This window comes from Lissotriton helveticus, chromosome 1_1 (assembly GCF_964261635.1).
Source record: "Lissotriton helveticus chromosome 1_1, aLisHel1.1, whole genome shotgun sequence".
Taxonomy (NCBI): Eukaryota; Metazoa; Chordata; class Amphibia; order Caudata; family Salamandridae; genus Lissotriton; species Lissotriton helveticus.
This window is the reverse complement of record NC_136057.1, coordinates 1,775,160,710-1,775,185,003: the sequence shown is the minus strand read 5'-3', so window position 1 is coordinate 1,775,185,003 and position 24,294 is coordinate 1,775,160,710. Positions and strand designations below refer to the sequence as shown.

Below are 24,294 nucleotides of genomic sequence, written 5' to 3'. Positions count from 1 at the left end.
CCACTGGATGGCAATCCTCCCTTAATGATGTGCAGTTTTTGCTACGGAGGAGATTGTAATAGTTCAGTTTTTTAAAGTTATGTTTTGATACAGCTTTGTACAGAAACATCAGCTTGTTATCTCTGAGGTGAATTACTGTCGTAGTAATGTTCAGCATGGAGGTTAGCCCCCATACCCCCCCCCACCCTCCACGTCCACTCAGTAGGCACAATAATGCAAATGGAAATGTACGATATTCTTAGTGCCCACACCGTCAGCGCTTACTCCGCCCTACGCACATTACACTTACATACCAAGGAAACTCATGAGACATATTTGTGGGAAAGCAGTGATGCAGGTTTATTTCGCACAACAGGTATCAGATAGGTGGGTCATCTTACAGGCGATCCAATGCGGCAGCCCCTCGCTGACCCGCATGCCTAAGGAGCCATCTTGCACGGCGAGGCGATGCTCTGACGGTGCAGCACATTATCACTTTATTTCGTTCCACTCCCGCCCCCCCTGTCAGGGCGGGGAGATGAGGCACACCCCCGGTCGGTTCAGGCCCCCCGACCGCCCAAAGGACTAACGGGGCGCCGACGCTGTTTCCTGGAACCCCCTCGGCTCCAGGTTCTTGGCTCAGGCACCCTTACTGTGCCAGGCAGAGGTATTTAGACTGTATCCTTCTGCCGCAGAGGTACCCCTACTGTCCATCTGCTTCCAGATCGCCCTGTGACTCCGCCTGCAACATAAAACATGACCATTAAGGGATTCACAACAGCGCCCGCCGCTCTGCAGCTGGGTCAGGGTTCAGGGTGGGAACAGCGCAGAGCAGCCCAGGGGACCAGACGCGGGCAGGAGAGGCCGAGCAAAGTTGCTGGGCCTACTATATATCCCCGGGAACGCCTCCCCCGTCCCCAGGAGAGCACTCCCTATTGGCTGTGGCGAGGAGGGCGGCTCAGGGGGGTGGCGCGCTGCAGGCTCCGCTCGCCCGACGTGTGGGACTAAGGCGCTGTCCCGCCCATGCTCCCCTTCGTGTCGCGCGGGCCAGCGGCATAGTGCCCACACCGTCAGCGCTTACTCCGCCCTACGCACATTACACTTACATACCAAGGAAACTCATGAGACATATTTGTGGGAAAGCAGTGATGCAGGTTTATTTCGCACAACAGGTATCAGATAGGTGGGTCATCTTACAGGCGATCCAATGCGGCAGCCCCTCGCTGACCCGCATGCCTAAGGAGCCATCTTGCACGGCGAGGCGATGCTCTGACGGTGCAGCACATTATCACTTTATTTCGTTCCACTCCCGCCCCCCCTGTCAGGGCGGGGAGATGAGGCACACCCCCGGTCGGTTCAGGCCCCCCGACCGCCCAAAGGACTAACGGGGCGCCGACGCTGTTTCCTGGAACCCCCACGGCTCCAGGTTCTTGGCTCAGGCACCCTTACTGTGCCAGGCAGAGGTATTTAGACTGTATCCTTCTGCCGCAGAGGTACCCCTACTGTCCATCTGCTTCCAGATCGCCCTGTACTCCGCCACAGCTCTGGAGGAGGCTTCCGTCGATGACAGAGCCCCCCACCCACCTAGCTACTTTCGGTCGCTGTGTAGTGCACCTCTATCATAGTACCCTTCACCACACCACTTCTGGAGATTTCTTAGGTCGGTTCATAGGACACGCCCTTTGTTACATAAGCCGCACCTCTACCGGGGAATGCTTAGCTACGGTTCTTAGGCCACACCCCTAGTTACATAAGCCACACCTCTTGCAGGCACATGGTGGTTGCCTTCACTTTTAGTCTGCCACGGGGCAAGCCGCTAACGAGTCCACATTCTGATGTGTGGTGGGTTTGGACTCATTCCCAGAATATTGGTGTAAGGTTCCTATTTCCGGACTGCGCTTGTGCCCCTGCAGCACGCATAATGCACTCCTAATTCTCTTCTAGGCGAACATCAAGCTTTCACTGTTAACCTGAAGCTAGGAGGTTGTACATGTTTTCGATGTAGAGAATGTGTGCTAAAGCAATCCCATTTTGTGTGTAATGCACTGTATTGGCATTGGCTGTACAGTAATTTAGGGCTGACATGCCATTTATTGCACTTGTTTCCTAGTGTTCGGGTATATGTTTGGCCCGATTCACAATAAGGCAAGGTATTCACAATTGTGACCCTTCTTTCTAATTCTACTTATTCCTCCCGGTTGTCACTCCCATCCTTCAGTAGTATTTCGCAGTGGAATTCCCACACTAGGGAAAGGTCTGTGTGCTTAAAGGTGAATGAACCAATATACGGAAGTACATATTTACCACACATTTAAACGTACCCAATTAAATCGCTAACTTTATCATTTCATAAAGAATCTTACGGTTAATGTGAAATTTTTGTGTGCAGATACTACTGTTATCGCTTGTACTGGGAAATGCTGTGTGTACACCTTTTCAACATACCCTAAAGAGTCATTACCTGATACTCTTACAGTGCCCGCACATATCTATGGAGTGAACAAGTCGCTGGCATGCCTTCTTGAGTCCCTGCGGAGTATCTGCCATTTATTGCAGCATTGTACTGTCTTGAAACAAGCACCCGCCATTTCCTCTTGTAAGACACTGTTTGCTGCTTCTCACATGTTGTTTGCTTTTGCTGCTTGCATAATGCCACCATCGCCTACATTACATTTGTTCTAGGCCTGAGTGTCTAACACATATTGCAGTATTTTACCTCCACTTGTACTGTGTCTCTCTTGCAACCTGCACCCTTATCACTTAACCTTCTGTAATGCACTGTTTGCTCCCTCATGTATTTTCAATAGTAGAAGTCTTAGCAATTGTGTTACTGACATTGGTATAAATTATACCAAACTTAACTTTATGATGCCTTTAAAACATGAAGACACCTTTGGGTCATAATGGTTTCCTGGTGGATGTTGTGATGCTTTCAGTGGCATTGGACCCGGCTAAAGTAAGGGCAAAATATACTTCGGGGATACAGTGCTATTTCTGAATTTTGGCACGTTTTGTTGGATGATATTGCATTAATATGTCAAAACATCCGAATGGACACTCCTGAAAGTGATGTGGTTTACTGCATAATACTGCAGTGCCTTTTAGGATTACATGTGTGAGTTAAACACATTGTATTTATGCCTGCAGAATTAAGAAACCTGCAATCACCCTTAAAATTATGTTTCCACGTGCCCTACACCATAGCTTTCTGTTGTCTCCAATATCCGTTATGGCTACGTTCACCCACCAGATCTATTAAGTTTTATTGCTTGAAGTTAAATTCGCATAGTTGAACTTCGCAGCAGATAGATTAATTGGAAGGGAAGTGTAAAAGAAGCTGCTATGGTTTACGGTTCGCCGTTCTATACTATAAACTATCGAATAATGTTCTGAAAACCTTTTGCAGCTGGCGCTTTATAGCTACCACTATTTATTAAGTCCGTACATTGAGCTGTTACGACTACTCAGTGGGTGCATTTATCAGTTTAGAACGCTTGAAACCCCAGAGGGCTCTCTCCCCTCCATCACGATGATGTTTGTAACCTGAGTCCCATTCAGATATGTAGTACCAATCGCGGAAAGCATTTGCATCCCTTTGGGGTTGCTTTATTATTTAAAGTGCTAAATGCTGTCTCTAATGATTGCAGAGTTGATGTCTTGTAACCCAGACACCTTGAATTCAGGGGTACCTGCTAACCAGATACAAAGCTAGTTCACTAGCGCAGCACTGGTCTATCGCTTGGTAAGAGAATACAATGGCTGCATTGGAAGTAGAGTTTAAAGCTATAGTATAAGCTATAGAAGCCCGATATGTGTACGATATGGTGACTAGTGTCACCTACCAACTTAAAGAATTTGCAAGGTGCAAATTAAAACCTCTATTCCTAGTATGAAAGTGCAGGTCATACTTGGATCTTATCGGCAACTCATGTTAAATTCCATAATGAAGAAACTTCACGTGATCGCAGTCCTTAGGCAAGAGACCCTAGTCCTCCAGCGCGAACTCGACCCCAAAAGTAGGGGGCATATACATGAATCGTATCGTTTACAATAACCATGAACCCATGTGATATTAAAAGGAGGGCTACGACAAAATTCAACTGCTTCAATTAGAGTTGTGTTCTTAAATTACGTTAAAATTCAACCGCCACAATTTGGGTTGTGTTCTAAAAATTACTACAGATGTTGCCGGATCCTGTATCAGATGTTTTATGTGGCACCAGTTATATTACATGACCATCTCCCTTGGACTGGTGGAGCTAAGAAATTTTCCCAGAAGCACCGACGTTTCGCGTCCTCACCAAGACTCAAACCAGGTCCCCAGGTAACATGGTCGAAGCCAATGAATAGCCCCATGCAAGAACAGTGAACGAAGCTAATCTATTGCTGGAATCACATTTGGCTCAACATGCGTGTTGATATCCAGTGACGTTAAAGGGGCAGAATTAGCTTCATTCGCGCCTATAGATAGAACTATTCTATTGAATAAACTCCCTTTAACCAGGTTTAGCTTGATCGCAAACCCAACTGCTTATGCCCCAATATTAACCCAGTACGAGACACACGGACTCCCCCGGAAAGTAAGTGACGAAAATGTACTGCTCTCGAAAATGTACTGCTCTCACCGAAGAATACACAGGTAGTACAGGCCGAAAGAATTTTAACGACTTTGTTTCTGGAACAAACGGTTATAAATGGAATCAGGTCACTCATGTTTCACAATTCCCAAGGAGCGATGGTTGACTAGCTCTGCGATAATTCATTTTAGTGGTAGCATGGCACCCTACAACGGCGCTTTCTATTCTATGCGACAGCACTATACAACCACGCACTTTCAACCAGATGATTTAACTGCTGAGAACTCCGAAATAATTCTCTTGGTGGGGCTGGAAATCGTGAGGGGTGGGTGGTGCAAACCGATGCCTGCTTCCAGCGCCATTCAATCGTGTGGAACGTGTCATGCCCTTATGACGACTATTCAACTGCTATCTTGAAACACATATTATGCTACGTCCACCCCAGCTCACGAATTTGGTTCCGTGGAAATTTCTTACATGTCATGTATTTAGCCTCTACATGTACATTGAGGCTTATGTAATTACCTCATGAGTTACCAGTCCTATTGTAATGGCAAGTGAGCTATTCCCTGAAACATTTGCCCAACTTTGTCCATTATAACCTGAAACTAGCACTCCGATACGCTCTGAGATCAGCGCTAAATGAGGGCAATATAGGGAGAGTGCGTGACTATGCACTGCGTTTGTGGTGCGGAGAGTCGGTAAAGACTAGGACACAGCGTTAACACCGAGAACATAGAAAGGAAAAACCTTCCCAACCAACAAGGTGCACTAAGATATTAGGACTACTGCGGGGAAATACCTAGCCCACCGTCATATTAACTAATAATAGGCAGAGCTTAGTTGCGCCACTAGCTCAAGGTCCGCCCATGCTATGTAGCGTTACTTCTACTGTTTGTGCTCCCACCAAAATTGTTGTGCAATAATCCTACTAGTGTGGATTGCGTACATTATACCATTAAACCTGTAATGCACTTTGTGCGAAAACCCCTTACTGCTAGAACGCAATTGTCACCTGGATTTGGTACACAAATGTAATATGCACACTTCACTTTTCTCTTGTAACACGCTGCTTGCTACCTGTACGCAGTGATTGCACAGGTAACAAGAGCAGTATATTAGTAGGGTGGACATTGGGAGCACTGTAACAGTTCCGGGCTGACATTCACCCTAGTAGAATAGCTCCGAGAGGCTGTACTTAAAACGCCTGAGGAAACTGAAAAATTGCAGAAAAATGGCCGGGAGACATAATGCGAGTCCCTCACGGAAGCAATACCAAGAAAGTTCCTCCTTCCGTGGCTACCCATAACCGTAGCCCTCGAGGGGCTAACCAAGACGTGACCAACGTAGACAGAGGAGTAATCACTGCATCAAAGAGATGCATGACACCTGCCTGCAACTACAAGGCGGTCGAGTGACAAGCACCAACTTCCGCGGCTCTCAGAGTCAGCGGTGCAGGAAGGACACCACCCAATGGTCACCGCCCGGAGCCCCGCCTGAGCACTGCTAAACAAACCGCAACGACGCGTGGCTTGCCAGCAGGACAGCCCTCCCCACACACCAAACAAGTGCAAGGCGGGGGGCGGGGGGCACGGGAGAAACATCTGGCTTGTTGAGGCTCCTGGATACAGAAAGGTATTTTCAAATTCTCGGGTGATAAATTCACCTAGAAAATTTGGATCAAAATTACGGTCGGTAAAAAGGCATCATTAACAGTGCCACCAATGTACAACGGATAACTTACTTGCCACTAAAAGGAGGTTACTTGGGTAATTATTGGCAGGGAGGGGCCAGGAGTCTAGCCAAAGTGTTCCCGGTAAATTACCCATTAATAACTGTGTGGGCAATCTATATCTAAAAAGCAAAATTATAATTGCGTGTGAACCATATATTAAAAGCATAAAAGGTACCTGCTGTGTAGCAATACTACGTTATTAAGAACTATCACGGCGTACGACACAGTCGTAAAGATGAACATGCCCGGATACAAAACACTACTCGAGGGCAAGTGCAGAAGTGTCAACCCGTGCTATGTAATGCACTTACATGAGAGAAAAGAAACAAAACCATTGAATGGACATGCAAAACTCCAGCGTGTCGGATAAACCGAAACTGAGGGACCATTCCACCGGTGGCAAAACACCCCACCGCCCGAGTATGGACACGAGCGGAATAATTGCTAAACATCATTGATAAATTTCTGCCTAGAAAATTGCCACCGAGCGGAGTTGCCGTAATCGGCACGAGAACCAAAACGCAGTGACAAAGGCCGGCCAAGAAAGCGATCGAGAAATCATCCCTCTCCGCTCCCGGTGTTGTCCAGGTTGCGCTGCCCAAAGGCATGTCCAAGCACCCTGGCACAGAGTGCCGTGCCCCAGAGGGCAGCCACACCATGGAACCACGTAAAACACCGTACGACATAAAGGGCAAAAGGCGACTCAGTAAGCCTGCATCCTGAAAACGTGCATGCCCAATCCCATCTAAATACGGCCAACATACCTGTCCCCCACAAATAAATAGACAACGAAGCCGAATGGCTATACCGGGCGCCATTACCCGCGTGCGCCGAAAAATGGTGAAACATACAGCCCATGACAATGGCCGCAAGCGGGCGCCATTAACCACATGCGACGGACAATGAACCAGCCCTCGCCCTTACCGCCCACCAGGAAAACGCCCGGTGCCCGCTACGACCAGTATGGCACATGAACAGCACACATGCGCCAGGAAGAGGCCGTATGTTGAATGCACTTCCTCCCAGAAGTATTGCTCTGCAGATGTAGCTCAACCCTGCACCCGAACAACACTCTGCTCGCTTCAGCCTGATCGACAACACAGCGCCTGCTATTGAAACAATAATAGGACTCCCACACTGGTACGACAATACGCGAGACAGAGTGGCCTTTCTTCCACTGAATTTCAAGGCGGACCGACTCATTCTGAGATTACTGAAACCGGGAAACCCGGTTAACCGCGTGACCAGATTCTCGAAAGAAACATCCAGGGCCCAATGGTGATCATGACCCCAACACCCCTGCCACCGTTGGTGGTGGCCACTCACGCTAGAGGCCGAGGGCTAATGGGTGACCTTACATGGACTCATTACTCGCGCCACGGAAAGGTCGCACATCGAAGTTTAAGCTGAAACGTAACCGGGAGCCTTGCGTGTGTGGGGTAGGCACGGCTGCCATGGCGCCTAGCTTCCTTCAGCTCCTTAAACCCCTAGACTCCAAGGCACCCTCGGCGGCGTTAACCTTACAATACGCCATACAGACATTCCCTCTCTCCCATCTTGCTTGGCCGCCTCCCCGTTCTAATACAACCTCTATGCAATATTCTTAGAAAGCATGGCCCTTGTTTTCAAGGCATCTGTGGCCGAACCAGGCAAACTTGAGCACCTCTGGATCTCCCCGCTACAGAGCAGCAATTATTCCCGCGAAACCGCACCCCGACCAACAGTAGCCTGGCCTCTGTCAAGCCATTTACAAAATATAGATTTTCCGCGTCCATGGTTTTGTTTGACAAAAGAACGACCGGATACCCAGAGGATGTTACGCAACCGAGCGGCAACAGACAGGCCAGCAAACGGGCATGGTTGCGGACCCACCGCCCCGACCCCCACCATCCCGACAGGGGCACCCGAACCGGAAGAAACGGCACGCCAAAACTGAGGACACCACCACCACTGGCGAAACACTCCGTCCCAGCACGGGCGGTGCAAACAGCCTATAGTGCCCGCCCGTGAACCCCGATGGCCCAAATATAATATTTTATGTACCGTTTCTAAGCACTGTAGGTACTAGGCATACGTATCCGTGCAGTAACGTTATCCATTCGGCCGACCTCAGCAGCAATACTAAATGCGTCGCTCCCCCCTCGGGATCCGCACTAGTGATATGCATAACGCTTCAGGGTCAGCCAGCAGAGGCAAAGCATTCCCCGAGGCATCACCCCAAAATGGCCCCCGGTGGGGGGGGGACACTCCGTCACACACCTTCCCGACCGCCGCAGACTCAGAGCCAGACAAGCATGACCCAGTCACCCGCGCTCGAGGCCGCTGATAACTGCCGCACGAAAAACAACACCAGCATGAGGGGCGGGGGTTCGCGGATCTCTCCGGCCCCGACCCCTGACCAACAACACCAGTACTCCCAACTCCCACACGGAGCCACAAAAGGAAAGGGAGGGGGGGTGGGGGGGAGGGGCCCACCGCCACAGTGCCAACACTCACCAGAATGAACACGACGCAAGACCAGGCACGACGCGTCACCAGGACAAGCCAGCGCAGAGCAGCCCAGGGGACCAGACGTGGGCAGGAGAGGCCGAGCAAAGTTGCTGGGCCTACTATATATCCCCGGGAACGCCTCCCCCGTCCCCAGGAGAGCACTCCCTATTGGCTGTGGCGAGGAGGGCGGCTCAGGGGGGTGGCGCGCTGCAGGCTCCGCTCGCCCGACGTGTGGGACTAAGGCGCTGTCCCGCCCATGCTCCCCTTCGTGTCGCGCGGGCCAGCGGCAATACTCTGCTATGACGTATTTAAAGCTGCATGTTGTGTTGTGCGTAAAATGAATAAAGATTATTCACAAACAAAAGTCGCCTTGTATCTTTGATTCGTCTTTGTCTTCAAGGTCTTTCTCTGATTCTTCTGCGTTTCGTCTTTTGGCCTTGCATGGTTATTCCACATATGCTTAGAGGCTGCAGCACTATAGCCCGTTCTATGTTTTTTCCACAACTGTTAGTGTGTAGGTGCTTGTTGGGCGGTGTACACACTTTTGATACTTGGCGCTCCTGAGTCAGTCAATGCATTTTTGCGAGTTGTAGGAAAGTTAATTTATTTGTGATTTTTTTACCTTAAAGTACTTTGAAAGCCTGAGCGGCAGCCCTTATGGATTTTTTGGATATCTTTCTGGGGTAAGATCACTGCACACCCCAAATAATACTTGTAATCATCAAGAAATTGTTTTTTAACTGGGGATTTCGGACTCTATTTGCCATGGGTTGCTACAACTGATCTATGTTCTGATGAAGACCCGTTGAAGTTGCTGCTATTAAGTTGTTCCTCTGTACAGTATGCTGCATGTATGAGTTTTGTGTTGCCAAATATATACTGTCAATCAAAAGTGTATTTCTATTTGTAAATATTGTTTTGCGTACCAATATTCGCCTTTGTCACAACTTGCACAGCGCCATGCCTTTTTCAGCACCTTATGGACATTTATGATTGTTTCTTTCTTTATTGAAGTAAAGAAAACTAGAATAAAAAAATATATCTCTTTGTTTATGTCAGGGGTCTTCAACCTTTTCTGTAGCGAGAGCTACTTTTACTCACTGAAATATTCATTGAGATGCCACCTAATATATGGATGTAAATAAAAGTACATTAAGTCCACATAACTTAAACACAGCCACGAGGGTACCCCGGTCCTACTCCAGTGCCGATACAGCGTTAGTGCTACATGAGCAATATAGCAAATGTAAACTTGTGGGTGTACCCAAGGATCCGTTTTGTCCCTTGTTTATGAATCACACTGAGAAGTGAGAATCTAATTTATACTTCTGTCCGTATTCATGCAATGCATAGTATGACCCCGCTCATTTTGAGAGTTAGGGCACAAATACCCATTAGCAATAATATATTTTGTGAGGTCCATGCAGACTTCATACCTATCTACAAGTAAACATGTCATGGCAGAGACACGCACACTGTACAGCAGTCAGATAATAATGACAGAAAAGTGTAGGCAGTCTTTAACGAAAGTAAGAAAGAACAGAAGAAAGACTGAAATAAAGCAATGAAGAGTGGAAGAGAAATGGAGGACGGAAGAAAGAAAGGAAGGAGACAAAATAAAAAGGAAGTAGTGAGAGATAAGGGAAATGTGAGGAAGACAAAAGGAGTGGAAGGAAGCAGCAGATGAGAGGAAGAGAGAAATGCAATGAAAAAGGAAGGGAAGAGTCAAAGCCAGCAAACGAGAGAGAGTAAAGTACAAAAAGAGAAAAGCAGCAAGAAAGGAAGAGAATGAAAAAGAGGTGGGGTGAGAATATGAGAGATGGAAGGAGAAAGAAGAGAATCAAGGGGAGAGGAAGAAAGATGACAAGAGAAGCAAACAAAAAGGAGAGAATGAGAGAAAATACATGAGAGAAGGCAGAAAACCAAAGAGAAAAAATAAGAATAAAAAAGTGGATGAGGAAAAGAAAGGAAGAAAAAACAGAAGCTAAACAGAGAACCAATAAAGGAGAAGAGCAAAAAGGAATAAAAGAAGGAAACAGAAGTGAAAGGAGAAGGAAGAAAAAAAGAAAGACATAGCAAAAGGTAACACTGAAATAAAGAAAGGACAAATCAGAAAGTAAAAAAGAGCAAATACAGAAAAAAGGGAAAAAAGTGAAATTAAGATAAGAAATTGAGGAAAGACAAGAAGATAAATAAAGGAGACAAAGAAGAGAAGTTGGAAAAACGGAGAATAAAAGAAGGAGAAAATAGAAAGTGGAGCGAAAAAAATGTGTCAAAGGAGAGTGAAAGAAAGCTGAAGAAAAAAGTAGTAAATTACAAAACATAAAAAGATTGACAGAAGAAAAGTAGAACAAGCATTTGCAATGCAATAGGTCTCGTATTAGGAAAGTTTGAGCTATTGGTATTGTAAATGACAAATTTTTTATTTAGGTTTTGTTTTTGAAAATAGCGAAATTAATAGCTTTGTCATTTACCATGCCAATAGTTATAACTTTCGCAAATGTGACACCTATAGCATTTGTAATGCAATATGTGTTGTATTTACGTGACTTACATGTATTAATATTACAAATAACAATGGTTTTTAATTTTTTTTTAATAATTAATACTTAAATAAAAGTCTGATGCCTGATGTTTGTGGATGTCTGACACTTGTGGATGCCTGACGCTTGTGGATGCCTGACGCTTGTGGATGTCTGACGCCTGATGCTTGCGGATGTCTGACGCTTGCGGATGTCTGACGCTTGCGGATGTCTGACGCCTGCGGATGTCTGACGCCTGCGGATGTCTGACGCTTGCGAATGTCTGACGCTTGCGGATGTCTGACGCTTGCGGATGTCTGACGCTTGCGGATGTCTGACGCTTGGTGATGTCTGACGCTTGGTGATGTCTGACGCTTGTGGATGTCTGATGCTTGCGGATGTCTGACGCTTGCGGATGTCTGACGCTTGTGGATGTCTGCTGCTTGCAGATGGGCGGATGGGCAGGACACTTGTTGAAAGAAATACAGTGAAAAGCGTGCAATAGAAACACGCCAGTATAATATGAGCTCTCCCTCCACCAATCAGCATAGTTGACAATCCGTTGACTTTCGGATGAGGGGGGGGAGGAGGGGGATTAGTCATGAGTATAAGAGAGAGAGATCCCTTTAAGCTGAAAGCAAATGGACAGTTTTAAGAGGGAGATAAAAGGTTCGAAAAGAGGGTGACCCATTAATGTCTGTGCCTGTGGATGCATTTTGTCAGGATGGTGAATATGTGATGAAAGAAGATGGCAAAGGCACAAAAAAAACGAGCCTAACAGGGGCAGAAAAAACGCGGCCGCGAAATGAAATCCCTTTGAAGTCAAGCTGTGAATGATAGGGAATCTGAAAGGCCTCTAGGAACCTGTAAAACAAGCTCTTGGCATTGCTGTGGGGAGGGGGGAGGAGAAATGCGAGTCACGGGAAGTGGGCGGGAAAGAAGATCCCTTTGAAGCTGCTGGGCAGAAATGCGAGCTCACGGCCTGGCGGCCGTGAAGTGTGAAGCAGTGGGCGGGGAGGCAGGAGCAAATGGTATGGGGAGCCTTTGAAGAGCAAGCCAGAAACACCAGGGGGGCGGAGAAGCAGATTGCCTAGGAGGCAGGCAGAAGGCTCGGGCTCGTGCATGTGCACATGCACTCGTGGAAAACCTCTTTTTGGTAGACCTTAGTTTAAGTCTTGGTTTCACTGCTATAGACTCGTCCTATTCCATTCCTGCGGAATGGGAATAGGCCGAGACCTAAAAACCAATCAAGAGAAGGAAACAAAGTGGTAGTGAAAGAAACACATTGTTTTTCAGAAGAGTGTGTGCTAGATGGTCCTGCATTTTCAGCTTCCCAGGCACCATTTATATTTCTGCTTTAGCATTTTGGCAGCTTCATATTGTCAAACCAATTGACAGGTAATTATCGTGTGCAAGCTACTCAGAAGTAGCATGAGAGTTACTGATAGCTAGGTCGACCTGTTGGAGAACCCTGGTTTATGTGGTGCCAGGGTACAAACACTCTCCAAGGGAATCATTTGGTCTTGTGGAGATTTGTCTGAACTGGGGTGGCGAAGTGAGCTAAAGAACGATGATGGATTCAACCCTGATCTCTGACTAGGGGTGAGTGTCTGAAAAGTTTCAGTGCTCCGTCCGTCATCTCCTTGTGTTTGCCAGATTCTGCACACCGTCATTGGTCACCATCTATTACTGCCGCTCCACGTCTAAGGGTGCAGAATGGTTTATGGACAACGGATGTCGGTGCACAGGGGCGGCACCTATATACTGCTCTGCACCATAACTTCCAGGGGAGATTGCTGTGGAGTCCGATGACACCACCTATCAGTGCGCAGGAGCAGCTGTTGGAAAAGGTTCTGGGTCCAGTCTGGCCCCTTGTGGATTTTGAAAGCTATGGTATCTGTGATTGGTTAGAGTAACTACCAGAAAGTGTTACTAAAAGTTGGTAACTTGTTCATTTGGCTCTCTATGCTACATACTGTGTAGGAAAGAAACTGTGGTCAATTTAGGGAGATGCTTATCCTTATCAGAATCTCCCTTACCACCCTTCATCTGTGCTTCTAGTTACTGCTGGGACAGGGGATGCCTGAGATGTGACTGCACAAGGGAGCAATCACTTTTGTGTGTGCTGTTTGCTAAGTCAGTATACTGCATAATCCTTTGGATGCTACTCCATTTTCTGTAGGTATTTGGAGTCAGAAAAGTCACATATTAAAAAGGCCTTATAAGATCTCTGTGGAGAAAAGACTGCAACTGCCTCAGTCGAAATCCTAACACATTGAAGAAAGACTGTAATTATTTCTTTATAACTGTTTCTCTCAAAAGGAATTTAGCGACACCATTACTGGCCCGTTTACAATTCGCACTCTGAACTAACTGGAAAGCGACAATGCAATATGTTCAAAACTCCGGAAACAATTAAATAAGATTCCTTTGCACTAAAGAACAAACCTATACAATTAGTCTATGGTGCTGAACGGTTTCAGGTCTGGTGCTAAGTGATGATGCAACAGAATGACCCAGAGTAATCAGTGAATCAAGCTGACCACAGGACCATGGGACTTGTGCACTGTTCACCTGACATCCCAGCCCCTTTGGGCCCCAAAATCTATGTCCATAATCAGACTTCTTCACCAGGACAGCTATTTTTTTCATGCAACCAAGATACAGGTTTCTGCCATATAAACCCAACTGTGTTCATTTCATTTGACTCTAGCTGTTTTCTGACCCATCCAATATTCATTTGTCTGTTCTGCCTCACACCACATAACCTCAGAGCCCTCTTTGTAGTGTCTGGCTACAGACAGTTTTAGAGCTCTGTGGGCAGCCTTTGTGTTCCATCCTGCTGATACTGAGCCACGGTGCTTTGAGCTTTTGAGAACATCATAATGTGACTGAAGCAGCTACAGAAATGTCTGGTCCACATTTTTACATGCATGAAATAATTGTGGTTATTGTCAGTTTTGCAGCCAAGCCAGACTTGTTGGCTTTGCCAAGTTCATTTCAGCAGTGTACCGAGTACTTTAGGCTCTGCTTGTGTTGTATGTTTGAAGTGATTTACATTCCTATTTTTCTTGAATTTGTTTACCTGGAAAGTATTTATTTTATCATTTGCCTGATTTGTATTGTGTTGGTTATTTAAACTGCCTGTGCTTCCTCAGTGGTAACCTGGTCCTTGACCCTGGACTATTATCAGAGGGGGAGCAATGGTGACAATAGGAAGTCAGATTGCATATTGTGGTCAAGTATTCTAATTTGATGGGCCGGCAGCGCAGCTGTAGTACCCATCTGTGCATTTATGTCCTTCCCCCTTACGCTGAGAAATTTCAATGCTAACTGTGAATACCATCTTTGAAAATGAAGACATAAACTGGACACCGGTGAGAACAGAACAAAGTTCTTTAATCCTAAAGTCATAGACATTTGTATAAAAATATTTACATTGTGTGTGTACAACAAAGATGCTATTCCGCCAAAGGAGAAGTTCACAACTTTGGGATTTTTGAGACATAGTCGATGCTGGTAGCATGAATGGAATGTTGACAGAGGAAAGAAACTGGAGAGAGGTTGTGCTGTCCTGTCTCCCAAACCAAATCCACACAGCATTATGTTGTGTGTATGAGAGATGAGTACTGTAAAATGGGTAGCATGTGAAAGTGTAGACAACAAAAATAATGTCACAAGAGTATGAACTCCCAAAAAACATCTACTGCTAGAATGTCAACCCCACATAAACATTTTCCTACACAACTTGCAACAGACCCATAAGCATTTGCCACCAAATGTATAGGACTGAAGTGAGAATAGTAAACCTAGTCCCAAAATGTGTGTGCAGCGAGTTTGGGTGAATTTAGGAATCAAGCAAAGGTTGGCCTTTTGGTAGGTAGATATTTTTGTAAGGTCGAGATTGTTGGGAGTGTATATTTTGGAGTGGTTTTAGCAACAGATGCTTTTGCAGTATGTTTTCACATGGGAAAGTAAAACTGGTACCGGGGGATGGAGAGTGGGTGTTCTTTTCCACTTTGGAGCTAGAGTTAGGCCTAGATGTGGACGCGTTGGAGCCTCCTCTGTGCCACTGCAGTTAGAACGTGATCTCATGACTTAAAGTGGCCTTGATCTGTTCAGTCTGCCAGTGGTTACCTTTGTTACCCAAATAAATCATATTCGCGTAACTGGTCTTCAACAATAAGGTATTGTCCGCTCTGTACCACCAAGTGGCATTGAGATGGACACATTGGTGCGCTGTGCGGCATCTCTTGCGTGGATGAAAGGAACGTCCGCACTGCACCACAAACCCCATCACTACATTGCCACCAGTTATCTGACTGCAGGATTAGTACATGTCTATGGTTAAAAGTGTAGAGAAGTCTGTTATGTTCTCTGGTCATATACAAGTGTAAACAAACCCAAACTCGGGGCCACTGACTGTATTTGTGCGAAGACAACTTTTCATGGAGGGTCAACAAACCCTCGGGTGAGAAAGAGAAACCCTAGGAGTGCAATGATTTTTGTGAGCCCCTCCTTGTTACCAGGAAATGGATCTGTGTTGGGAGACTTCCAACCCTTCAGAGATACCAGGACACTGAAGCCATGTCTGTGGCGTTTATGGACACCCCTAAGGTTCAGAAGTAAGGCGAAAGGCTATGTGGAGCACTCAATTCTATTTTATAGAGATATGAAATAGAGAGTATTGGAACACTGAACGTACAGGATGCAGCGCTATAAAAGTAAATGTTTATGGGACAGACGCACAGTGAATCAGACGTTAGGATTGAGGGAAAATGTATATTATGCCTTCTATTGTGACTTCCCCTTGGCCGGTTGTTTTATTTTATAAATCCAAAATTTAGTGTTGCAGTCCAACACTCAGATTGATTGAGAATGGGTTAGAAGATGTTGGTTGAAAGGCGTTATGGGGCTGAATTTGGCTATCCCAAAAGATTGGCTATTTTCAGATTTTGGAACTGAAGCATAACGCTGGGAAGCAAGGCTACCCAACCCAGGCTCTCTTGTGCAATGACTACGGGTGTCTTATGTACAGAGCCCTACATTGGAGGGAAGCAAGGAACATAGGGCAGTGAGAATTTCCAGTGCAGTGGCTCACAGTCATGGCCGACTGTTGGGTGGATCTAGGACCAGGGTATGCCGAGCTGGTGCTTGTCCAGCCAGCCGCCTTCCTTACAAAACACACGCTTGTCGCGGTGTGTATTGCATTTTGTCCTGACATCTCATTAGGCATGTCTGTCTCTTCCACCCACACCTCTTCAAATGAACGGGAACGTTTGAAATTATAGCACTCTGCTTGGTGTTATGGTTTCGTTGCACACTTAACAGCCATTTCATATGTGAGCGTTAATACATAATATGTTGACATTTGACAAAAACAGACAAGACAAAAATAACGAAAGCCACAGTGTATTGCTATTGGAGTTACTACATGAACACCGCTGCTCTAACGAAGGGGTACTTGAAAGGTCCATTGCTTTTCATTGTCATTGGCGTGGTATCAGTTGGTTCCTATAAAGTGGCGGCCCTGTCTAAGATGACGGCGCTTCTACACGTGGCACGCATGTCCACCCTCCTCGGCGACGCAGAGCTTCTTCCTTCAGTTTCTGGCATCTGATGGGATGAGGTGAAAGCTGAGGTGGGAGTATTGTGCTGTTTGCCCGTGAGAGGGGGCCCGCATGCCCTGTCAAGCCTTACTTCTTCCGCAGGACAAGGTAGAAAAGTCCTGCGAGGAAGCTGAGACAGAAGCAGATCCAGGCCAGGATGAAGCAGTAGCCGTGGTACCAATTAGATTGGAATGTTTGGGGGAAGCGTGCAGTGTAGATGGATGCAGCAATCATTATACAGAGCCCTGCGGAAGAAGAAGGAAAGAACCAAGAGTAAGTAAATCAGACTGCAGCCATTCTGCCGATCTTTTTACTCAACCAACTCCAAAATGACCCAGTTATACTCAGTGCTTTAAATGGGCTTGTACTGTCCGGTACCAAGCACCACTACTTTTTTTATTTTGAGAGGGAGAGTACCTAACTTTTAACTGGAGATTACTGGCACTTCTCAGAAACGAGCAGGTACTCTAGTACCCGCACTTCTATTTTTCCATTTCAAGCACTGGTTATACAGGGCAAATGTTCTCTATAGTATACACACTCGTATCGCGAGCGAGCCTTTTTTTCACGCATGTTGGTAATATAAGAACACTTTTAAAAGCACATTTAATGTGTAATACGGGGCTTGCAGTTGACTCCTAGCACACACTATCTTGTATGTTTCATTTAATTTTTATTTCTATATGTATTTGTTAACAATCCTCCCCCCTTTTCCCCAATCCGTTCCTCCAGTGCCCTTCAGTTCAAAGTATTATTTCCTGTTGTAATCAACAGGTGACTAGCTGCAAAGCCCTCAGCGATCTATGTCAGGTCAGCGCCTCATAGTTGACATACAGACGGACTCGGTTGCTATACTAAGACGATCTTCTCTTCCGGGCTTGACTTAGCCCTGGGAATTGCCGTTTCGTCCAGCGCAATGCACTGGAGCATTTACTTTGGACTACCTTCTATGATTAATTTGACATTTCGACTTGCTTTACTTAAGCCCTGATGAAGTTCTCCAAGAGAAAACGAAACGCGTTGGCTAAGCTGAATGTTCTATTACCGTTTAAGAAATACTGATTTGAAATAAAGACCTTTTTCATTACAACAAGAGTATCTTGGACTTCATTGCCTGGCGCACACCCACTTGCAGCTGCACTTTTGAATCACTGTCTTCAGAAACTCCCTATAGTAGTTTATTGAACTCAGTGGCTTGGTGTAGTGCAGCTTTCCTTATCTTTTTTTACATCACCCGGGGCCAGATGTAGGTAGGATTGATTTACCGATTCTTAATTACCGAATTTTACCGATTCGGTAATTAAGAATCGGTAAATCTGAGGGGTGGATATGTAGGTATTCCAGATGTGCTGGAATACCGAATCGGAGAAATTCGGTATTTACCGATTCGGTAAATACCGATCGGTAATGCCCATTCATTCCTATGGGCTTTGAAGCCCATAGGAATGAATGGGCATTACCGAATCGGTATTTACCGAATCGGTAAATACCGAATTTCACAAGGGTGCAGGGGGTGTCACTTTGACACCCTCTGGCCCCCCCAAAACAGGCTCGGGTGCCATGTGGCAGGCATACATGCCCCAAGGGCAGGTCTGCCTGTCATATGGTAGAGGTGTGCATGCACACATGTGCATGCACACCGGAATCAGTATTTTACCATCAAATTGGATTTGATGGTAAAATACCGATTTTGTAAGGCTTGTGGGACTCAGAAGAGTCCCACCTACATCTCAAATTTACCGAATCGGTAAAAATACCGATTCGGTATTTTACAGAATCGGTAAATTTACCGATCGGTAAATTTACCGATTCTGTAAAATTAAGGGCCCTACATACCATTTCTGAAATACCGGTCGGTAACGGCCGAAAATACCGATTTTAGGCCGTTACCGACCGACCTACATCTGGCCCCTGGTGTTTACCCTGTATATATCTGAACCTTTTTGTATCCTCTAACCCATAGTTTATTTAGACCTGTTCAAACTATTTTATCACCTAATTGATAAAGAGGTATCCAAATTTTAATGCATCAAACTTGTTTCACTTGCCAAAAGCTTCTCTATTAAACCTGCGTCCGAAGCCCGGATTTCTAAATAATGGTGTTAATTGTGATGTGTAAGACCTGTTGATTCATGTATAGTGCTCAATATTAGGAGTGTAGACCTGGGGCTCTATTATGTAAGGCAAAAGACACACAATTGATGGACGGAATGCAGATCAAATCAAAACATTCACCCCCAGTCAAGAGGTCTGGGTTAAATCCATCATTCTTTTGCTCACCATGCCACCCCAGTTTAGACCTGGCCATATGCAAATCAGTCTTGACCCTGTGCCTCATGGGAACAGTCCAGCCCGAACTGCCAAGCCAGGTCCTCCCTGGACTGGAAACAAGCATCCAAAGGGATTCCCTCATTTTCTTGGGGCTAAGCCCCATGCAAATGAGGGAACGCCCTCTTGAGAAAGTGCGGTAGCTGTTTGTGCTCCTGCGCTTTCAGTATTACAGAAGGAGCCGCACAAGCATCTGTGATCCCTTTTGTAATACCAAAGTGCCCCAGAGGCGTGCAAAGTGGGCGCAAACGCTTGTTGCACCCCTGGGGCACTTCGTGAATACGGTCCCTGGTGATTGGAGGCCTAGTCAAGTTTGGGAGTCTGTTTTGAATTAGTCAGTTTTGTCCATGTGTCCAGGGAGCTTCCCCTACTAGGTCCCAGCCCATGAAGTGGCTTATGAAACATCAGCACTTCTCCACTCCAGCGTTTCACCACTCTAAAAGGTAACTTAAATGAGGATCCTGGTGTTAGGCAGAAAAGTAGGGTACCCCCAGCCCTCCTTGCCATAGTGAGCTGTAAGCAGTACATGTAGCTGTCCTTGCCTTTTACCTCCCTTTATGAAATTGAGACGTGCATTTTGTGATTGTGACAAAAATGGGAAAGTCTAATTGGATTAGTATGGCCTGAAAGAGGAAGAGAACCTTCAACAAAATTATAATATTATTGAAACTATTCGCCCATTCCATCAGAGTTAATAAGTGTCATTGGGCCAGCTCTTGGACTTTCTTGAAAAGAGGTGGGTCATTTGTGGTGTGTATACTTTTTATTTTTGGGCCTAGTTGGACTCCTTAATATTTAATAATGCTTTGATTCCAGATAATAGCTGGTTAGGTCTCAGCCAGAGCTCGTAGCTCTTTAGGATGTTAATTCCTAGAACTTCTGACTAGGTCATATGTTGTTTAAACCCCGGGATTTTGTAAAAATCTGTCGTTGTCAACGGTGGTCTTGGTGCGGGCAAGGTCACTAGAATGTAATCTACAAACAGGGAAAGTTTAAAGTCGAGCTCACCTAATTTAACTCTTTGTCTGTCCGTAATATTTTCAGAATTTAGTGCACCATCGGTTCCAAGTAGAGCAGAAAAAAAGAGGTGTGATGGGGTCAATCCTGCCTCGTCCCTTTCTCTGCTTTACCCCTTCTCAGTCCTGTCTTTAATTCGCATCTTGCTTACCCATGGTTGTAAACCCATAACGCCATTGATATAAAGAGGTCATTTAGACCCCTGTATCCATGTATCTATGTTGCTGACTATTCATTCTAACTTGCTTATCTTGTGATTTTTATGCTTGCATCCATCATATCCCCCCTGCCTTGCCTGCTTGCGGTATGGGTCTTCCAGGCATGTCTCCAATCCTGCCTGTTGATTAGTGCTTGGTCACCTTGAGTTGGTGTCTGGGCACTCCCCCCTTTGTAGCTTTCATGGTCTGCGCTCTTCGCGTCCACTAGCTTGCTCATTTCAACATGTCCAGCAGAGCAGCCGCCTCCTTTGTAGACTTTGTAGAGTAAGCAGCGTCTGCAGGCCTCTGGTTCCTCTGTGTGCAAAATTTACAGGGTCCCCCATCAACCTCAAACCTCTGCTTGGGCTTTGTGGCCCTAGTTGCTCGGCCCCACTGTTGTTTACTCTAACGGTGTGATCGCTGGGATGGTCCTAGTATTCCTTCACATGGGTGCTTTCACCAGTTGGATGACTCTACCTACCACTGCCCTTAGAATAGTCGTGTGGCCCCAGGGTTAATTTTTCTGGTGCAGGTGAGTTAGCTCAACATGCTCCCCCCTTCCCTACTAATATCCAGGCGTCCGTTCTTTCAGCCCTTGAGTCCAGTGTTTAACGGTTGTATGTTATTACAACGAATTCCGTTGCAACGCATGCCTTTACCACGCATGCGTTACAACGGAATGCTATTTCAACGCATAACCTTTTCCTCTCTTTGTTCGTGGTGACGTCGTACGTCGTTAAGAGGAAACGGAAGTTTCTTTCCGTTTCCTTTTAAATGACGCCGAGTGACTTTAGGTGAGTTTCTCTTTTTTGGGGGGGAGACCCCCCCAAGCCCCCTTTTTTAATGTTAGCCTTTACCACACATGCCTTTACTACGTACCTCGTAGTAAAGGTATGCGTGGTAAAGGCTTTTGTGGTAACCACGCATGCGTTGTAATGCATGCGCGGTTAATGTTTCCGTGGAAACGGCCGCGTTGTAGTGCCCGTTTCCCGTATTTAACATTCCAGCCCAGGGTTTGTGCCGGGCTGCGATCCTGTCCTCCACCACTGAGGGTGCTAGCTGTCGGTTGAGGGGCTGGGTTGAACCCTGGTGCTAGTTGACGGTTTAGGTACTGAGGGCTCAAGGAAATCAACCCGCTCCATTGGAAATATTTTGATGAGATCACTGACTCCCGGAACAATGCCTGACCTTCCTCCACACACAACTGCAGGTTGCCAGAAAGGAGCTCAGCTCCTCCATACCCATGTACTTGCAGACAAACACCTCATCTGCACATCCGCAAGAAATGAAAATATTTTTCAAAGGGTTTTTTTTTCACACCACCATGATTTGCTTTGCTGAAGCCCAGAGGAGGCTGGAGGGCATGGTGCTCAAGCCAAGCAGATGGGTTTTGACACTGCCAGATGCCTGGAAGGTGTGACCAAGAGAAACCTCAGTGGATACAGGTGGTGTGCAGGCTGAGTTAAGAGTACCATCTGTTGTTCACTGCTAATCTGGAACAACTTCGAATATGATATGCACAATTATGTTTTAGATGGTATTTTTCCACAGGCGGTGTTACTAGCTGGCAAGTAGCCTCATGTTATGTGCAACTCCTGTGTATCCAAGGTCGTCCTGATGACCAAACCGTAGGATAGGCAAATAAAGTGAAGTTGACAGTTTCTACTGTGAGACGGTGGAAAACTACTGGAGTGGATGACGTGGAATTCTCGATTGTTCTGTGGGTTTAATTGATGATCACACTTTAGTCTTGAGAGCAGATGCCCCTTGGACTCTGAGAGGTACTGGCCTCGGCTCATATTTCCATTGTTTTGCTTTGTGCTGTGCTTGTCCCGATTTGGTCAACTTTTACTGAAGCCACCAGTATGCTGATATAACCTTCCTACCTTCCCATATTTAACTAGATTTCCCGACTTTAGTTTAAGACTAGTTTAAGCGTCTTTAAATGTATTCATCTACAGAATGAAGCATCGATACCTGTACACTGATCATCCAGTCCTATTTCTTAACCTTTGTATTGTTGCAACTGAATTTCTTGTATGCTGTAGCCTACTAAGATATTTCAGTTTACCTGTAGTAATTCTGTATTTTTACATGTTCTGGGGATTCATATGTAGCAGTTTGGCCCTTAAATTGTAATCAAACTTATTTTACTTTACTTATAGATTCCTGGCCCTTAATGTATGACCAAATGGGCTACCCTGTAAATGTAATTGTTTGATTTTTTTTTCACTTTTTTATTGAAAGGAGCAACAGGAAAGCCAAGGTACAAAACATGATATACTTTAGAATTCAAAAATCACGAATTTCCAATAAATTTCTCAAATAACAAACAAGAGATAAGAAGTTAAAAAAGTAGAAAACGATATGCAAAGATAAAAGGAAGGTTCCTCGAGATAGAAGAAGTCAGCCCACTACAGCGGTAAAATTTTCCTGGACATTAAGTACAAAATATGCAATTTATAAAGTGCATCAGCGAAGACGTGCAAAACTGCAATAAAGTGCTAGTGCAAAAGTGCCAAAAGTACAAAAAAGTACTATCTTGAAAAGTGCAAAGTGCAATCTGATATAGGAAAAGGTGCAATAAGTGTAGATGTCCTGGAAATCAGATAGAAGGCTTTAAAAGAAAAGTAATCTCCTCACAATTTACTTCTCGATTTATCCTCCATAATTACTTCTAGAGTCTCAAAATATTTCCAGTTCCTCTCAAATCTCCCAACAGCTCCCACTCTACCCGCATATGCCTTTTCGAAAAAACATGTTCTCCTCATTTTGTTGAACCATTTTAAGTGTGATGGGATCTCGCTGGACTTCCAGTTTTGAAGAATTAAGGAGCGAGCAACTGTGCAAGATATAAATATAAATACCTCTTCTGCTTTATTAAACCTGTTCCTATCTTTGCATATACCGAACAGGGCTACTTCTGCTGTTGGTAGAAGAGATTTCCCAATAGCCTGTTCGATATCGGCAAATATTCCCTTCCAGAAAGTTTCTAACTGGTGGCAAGAGAAAAAAATGTGATGCCATCTTCCCTGGCTACTAGCCAAACATCTGAAACATTTATTCTCAGCTCCGGGAAACATCCTTTTCCAAAGCCTCCGGTGTATAGTATGCTAACCAACGGGACAGAAAACACATCCTTTTATAGTTGGCAGCTCGCAATGATCTATTCCCCAACTCACAAATGACCTCCCAATCCTTTGTAGAAAAGTTACATTTTGTAGCGAGATTTATTTTCTCAAGATGGCTGTCTACTAAAACATTTTGATTTGAACAATGAAGCATTTTATACCAGTATCCGATACCTTCCCTCATTCCATCATACAAAGCTGTTAGTATGATATTAGGGGGATTAAACAGGCCACTTATCTCTTTTCTAATAAAATTAAAGATCTGCATATATTGAAAAAAAGTCGGGTGTAATGAACCCTTTATTCTAGCGGCTACCTCCTGCCAGGTAATTAGCTGGCAGGAGATGTAATTGTTTGATTGAAGATAACTTCCCTTTACCTCTCAGGCAATTAAGATTAATGGCAGGATAAATGGTATGGTCGGCCCAGTGCTCCATCATTAGTAAACATAGTTTACTCGAGCTAGGTAATACATTATTTAATTCACACTATGCAGGTTTGATAACTATATAAATGGGGTTGAAATCAGTATAGCAAGTTTGTTACCTTGGATCTAACCAGTCCGTTGCACTTTAAAGAGAATATGTATTTAGCTTTTGTGTTTTTGCATTGGGTTGCATAACTGCCTGTTATAATTCCATTTATAGTAACATGCTGCACTCAGAAAATGTGACTGTCCAGGAGCTTCTGAGTGCCATATAACTTCCTG

The 24,294-nt window shown here is 45.4% G+C and overlaps 1 protein-coding gene and 1 long non-coding RNA gene across 2 annotated transcripts in view; both read right to left on the bottom strand.

Annotated features, from left to right (window-relative positions):
* Positions 1-314: 314 nt before the first annotated feature.
* On the bottom strand, positions 315-8,863 carry LOC144774442 (uncharacterized). The gene is made up of 2 exons (XR_013600254.1): positions 8,788-8,863; positions 315-721 (listed from the first exon to the last, which is right to left on the bottom strand). It is a non-coding gene; the product is annotated as an uncharacterized LOC144774442 (long non-coding RNA).
* Positions 8,864-14,681: 5,818 nt separating this feature from the next.
* The window catches only part of EMP1 (epithelial membrane protein 1), a 45,401-nt gene continuing 35,788 nt past the window's right edge, over positions 14,682-24,294 (bottom strand). Inside the window, exon 5 of the mRNA XM_078640185.1 lies at positions 14,682-17,157. Coding sequence (XP_078496311.1) covers positions 17,000-17,157 — 158 coding nt within the window. The 3' untranslated portion in view covers positions 14,682-16,999. The remainder of the gene's footprint in view (positions 17,158-24,294) is intronic.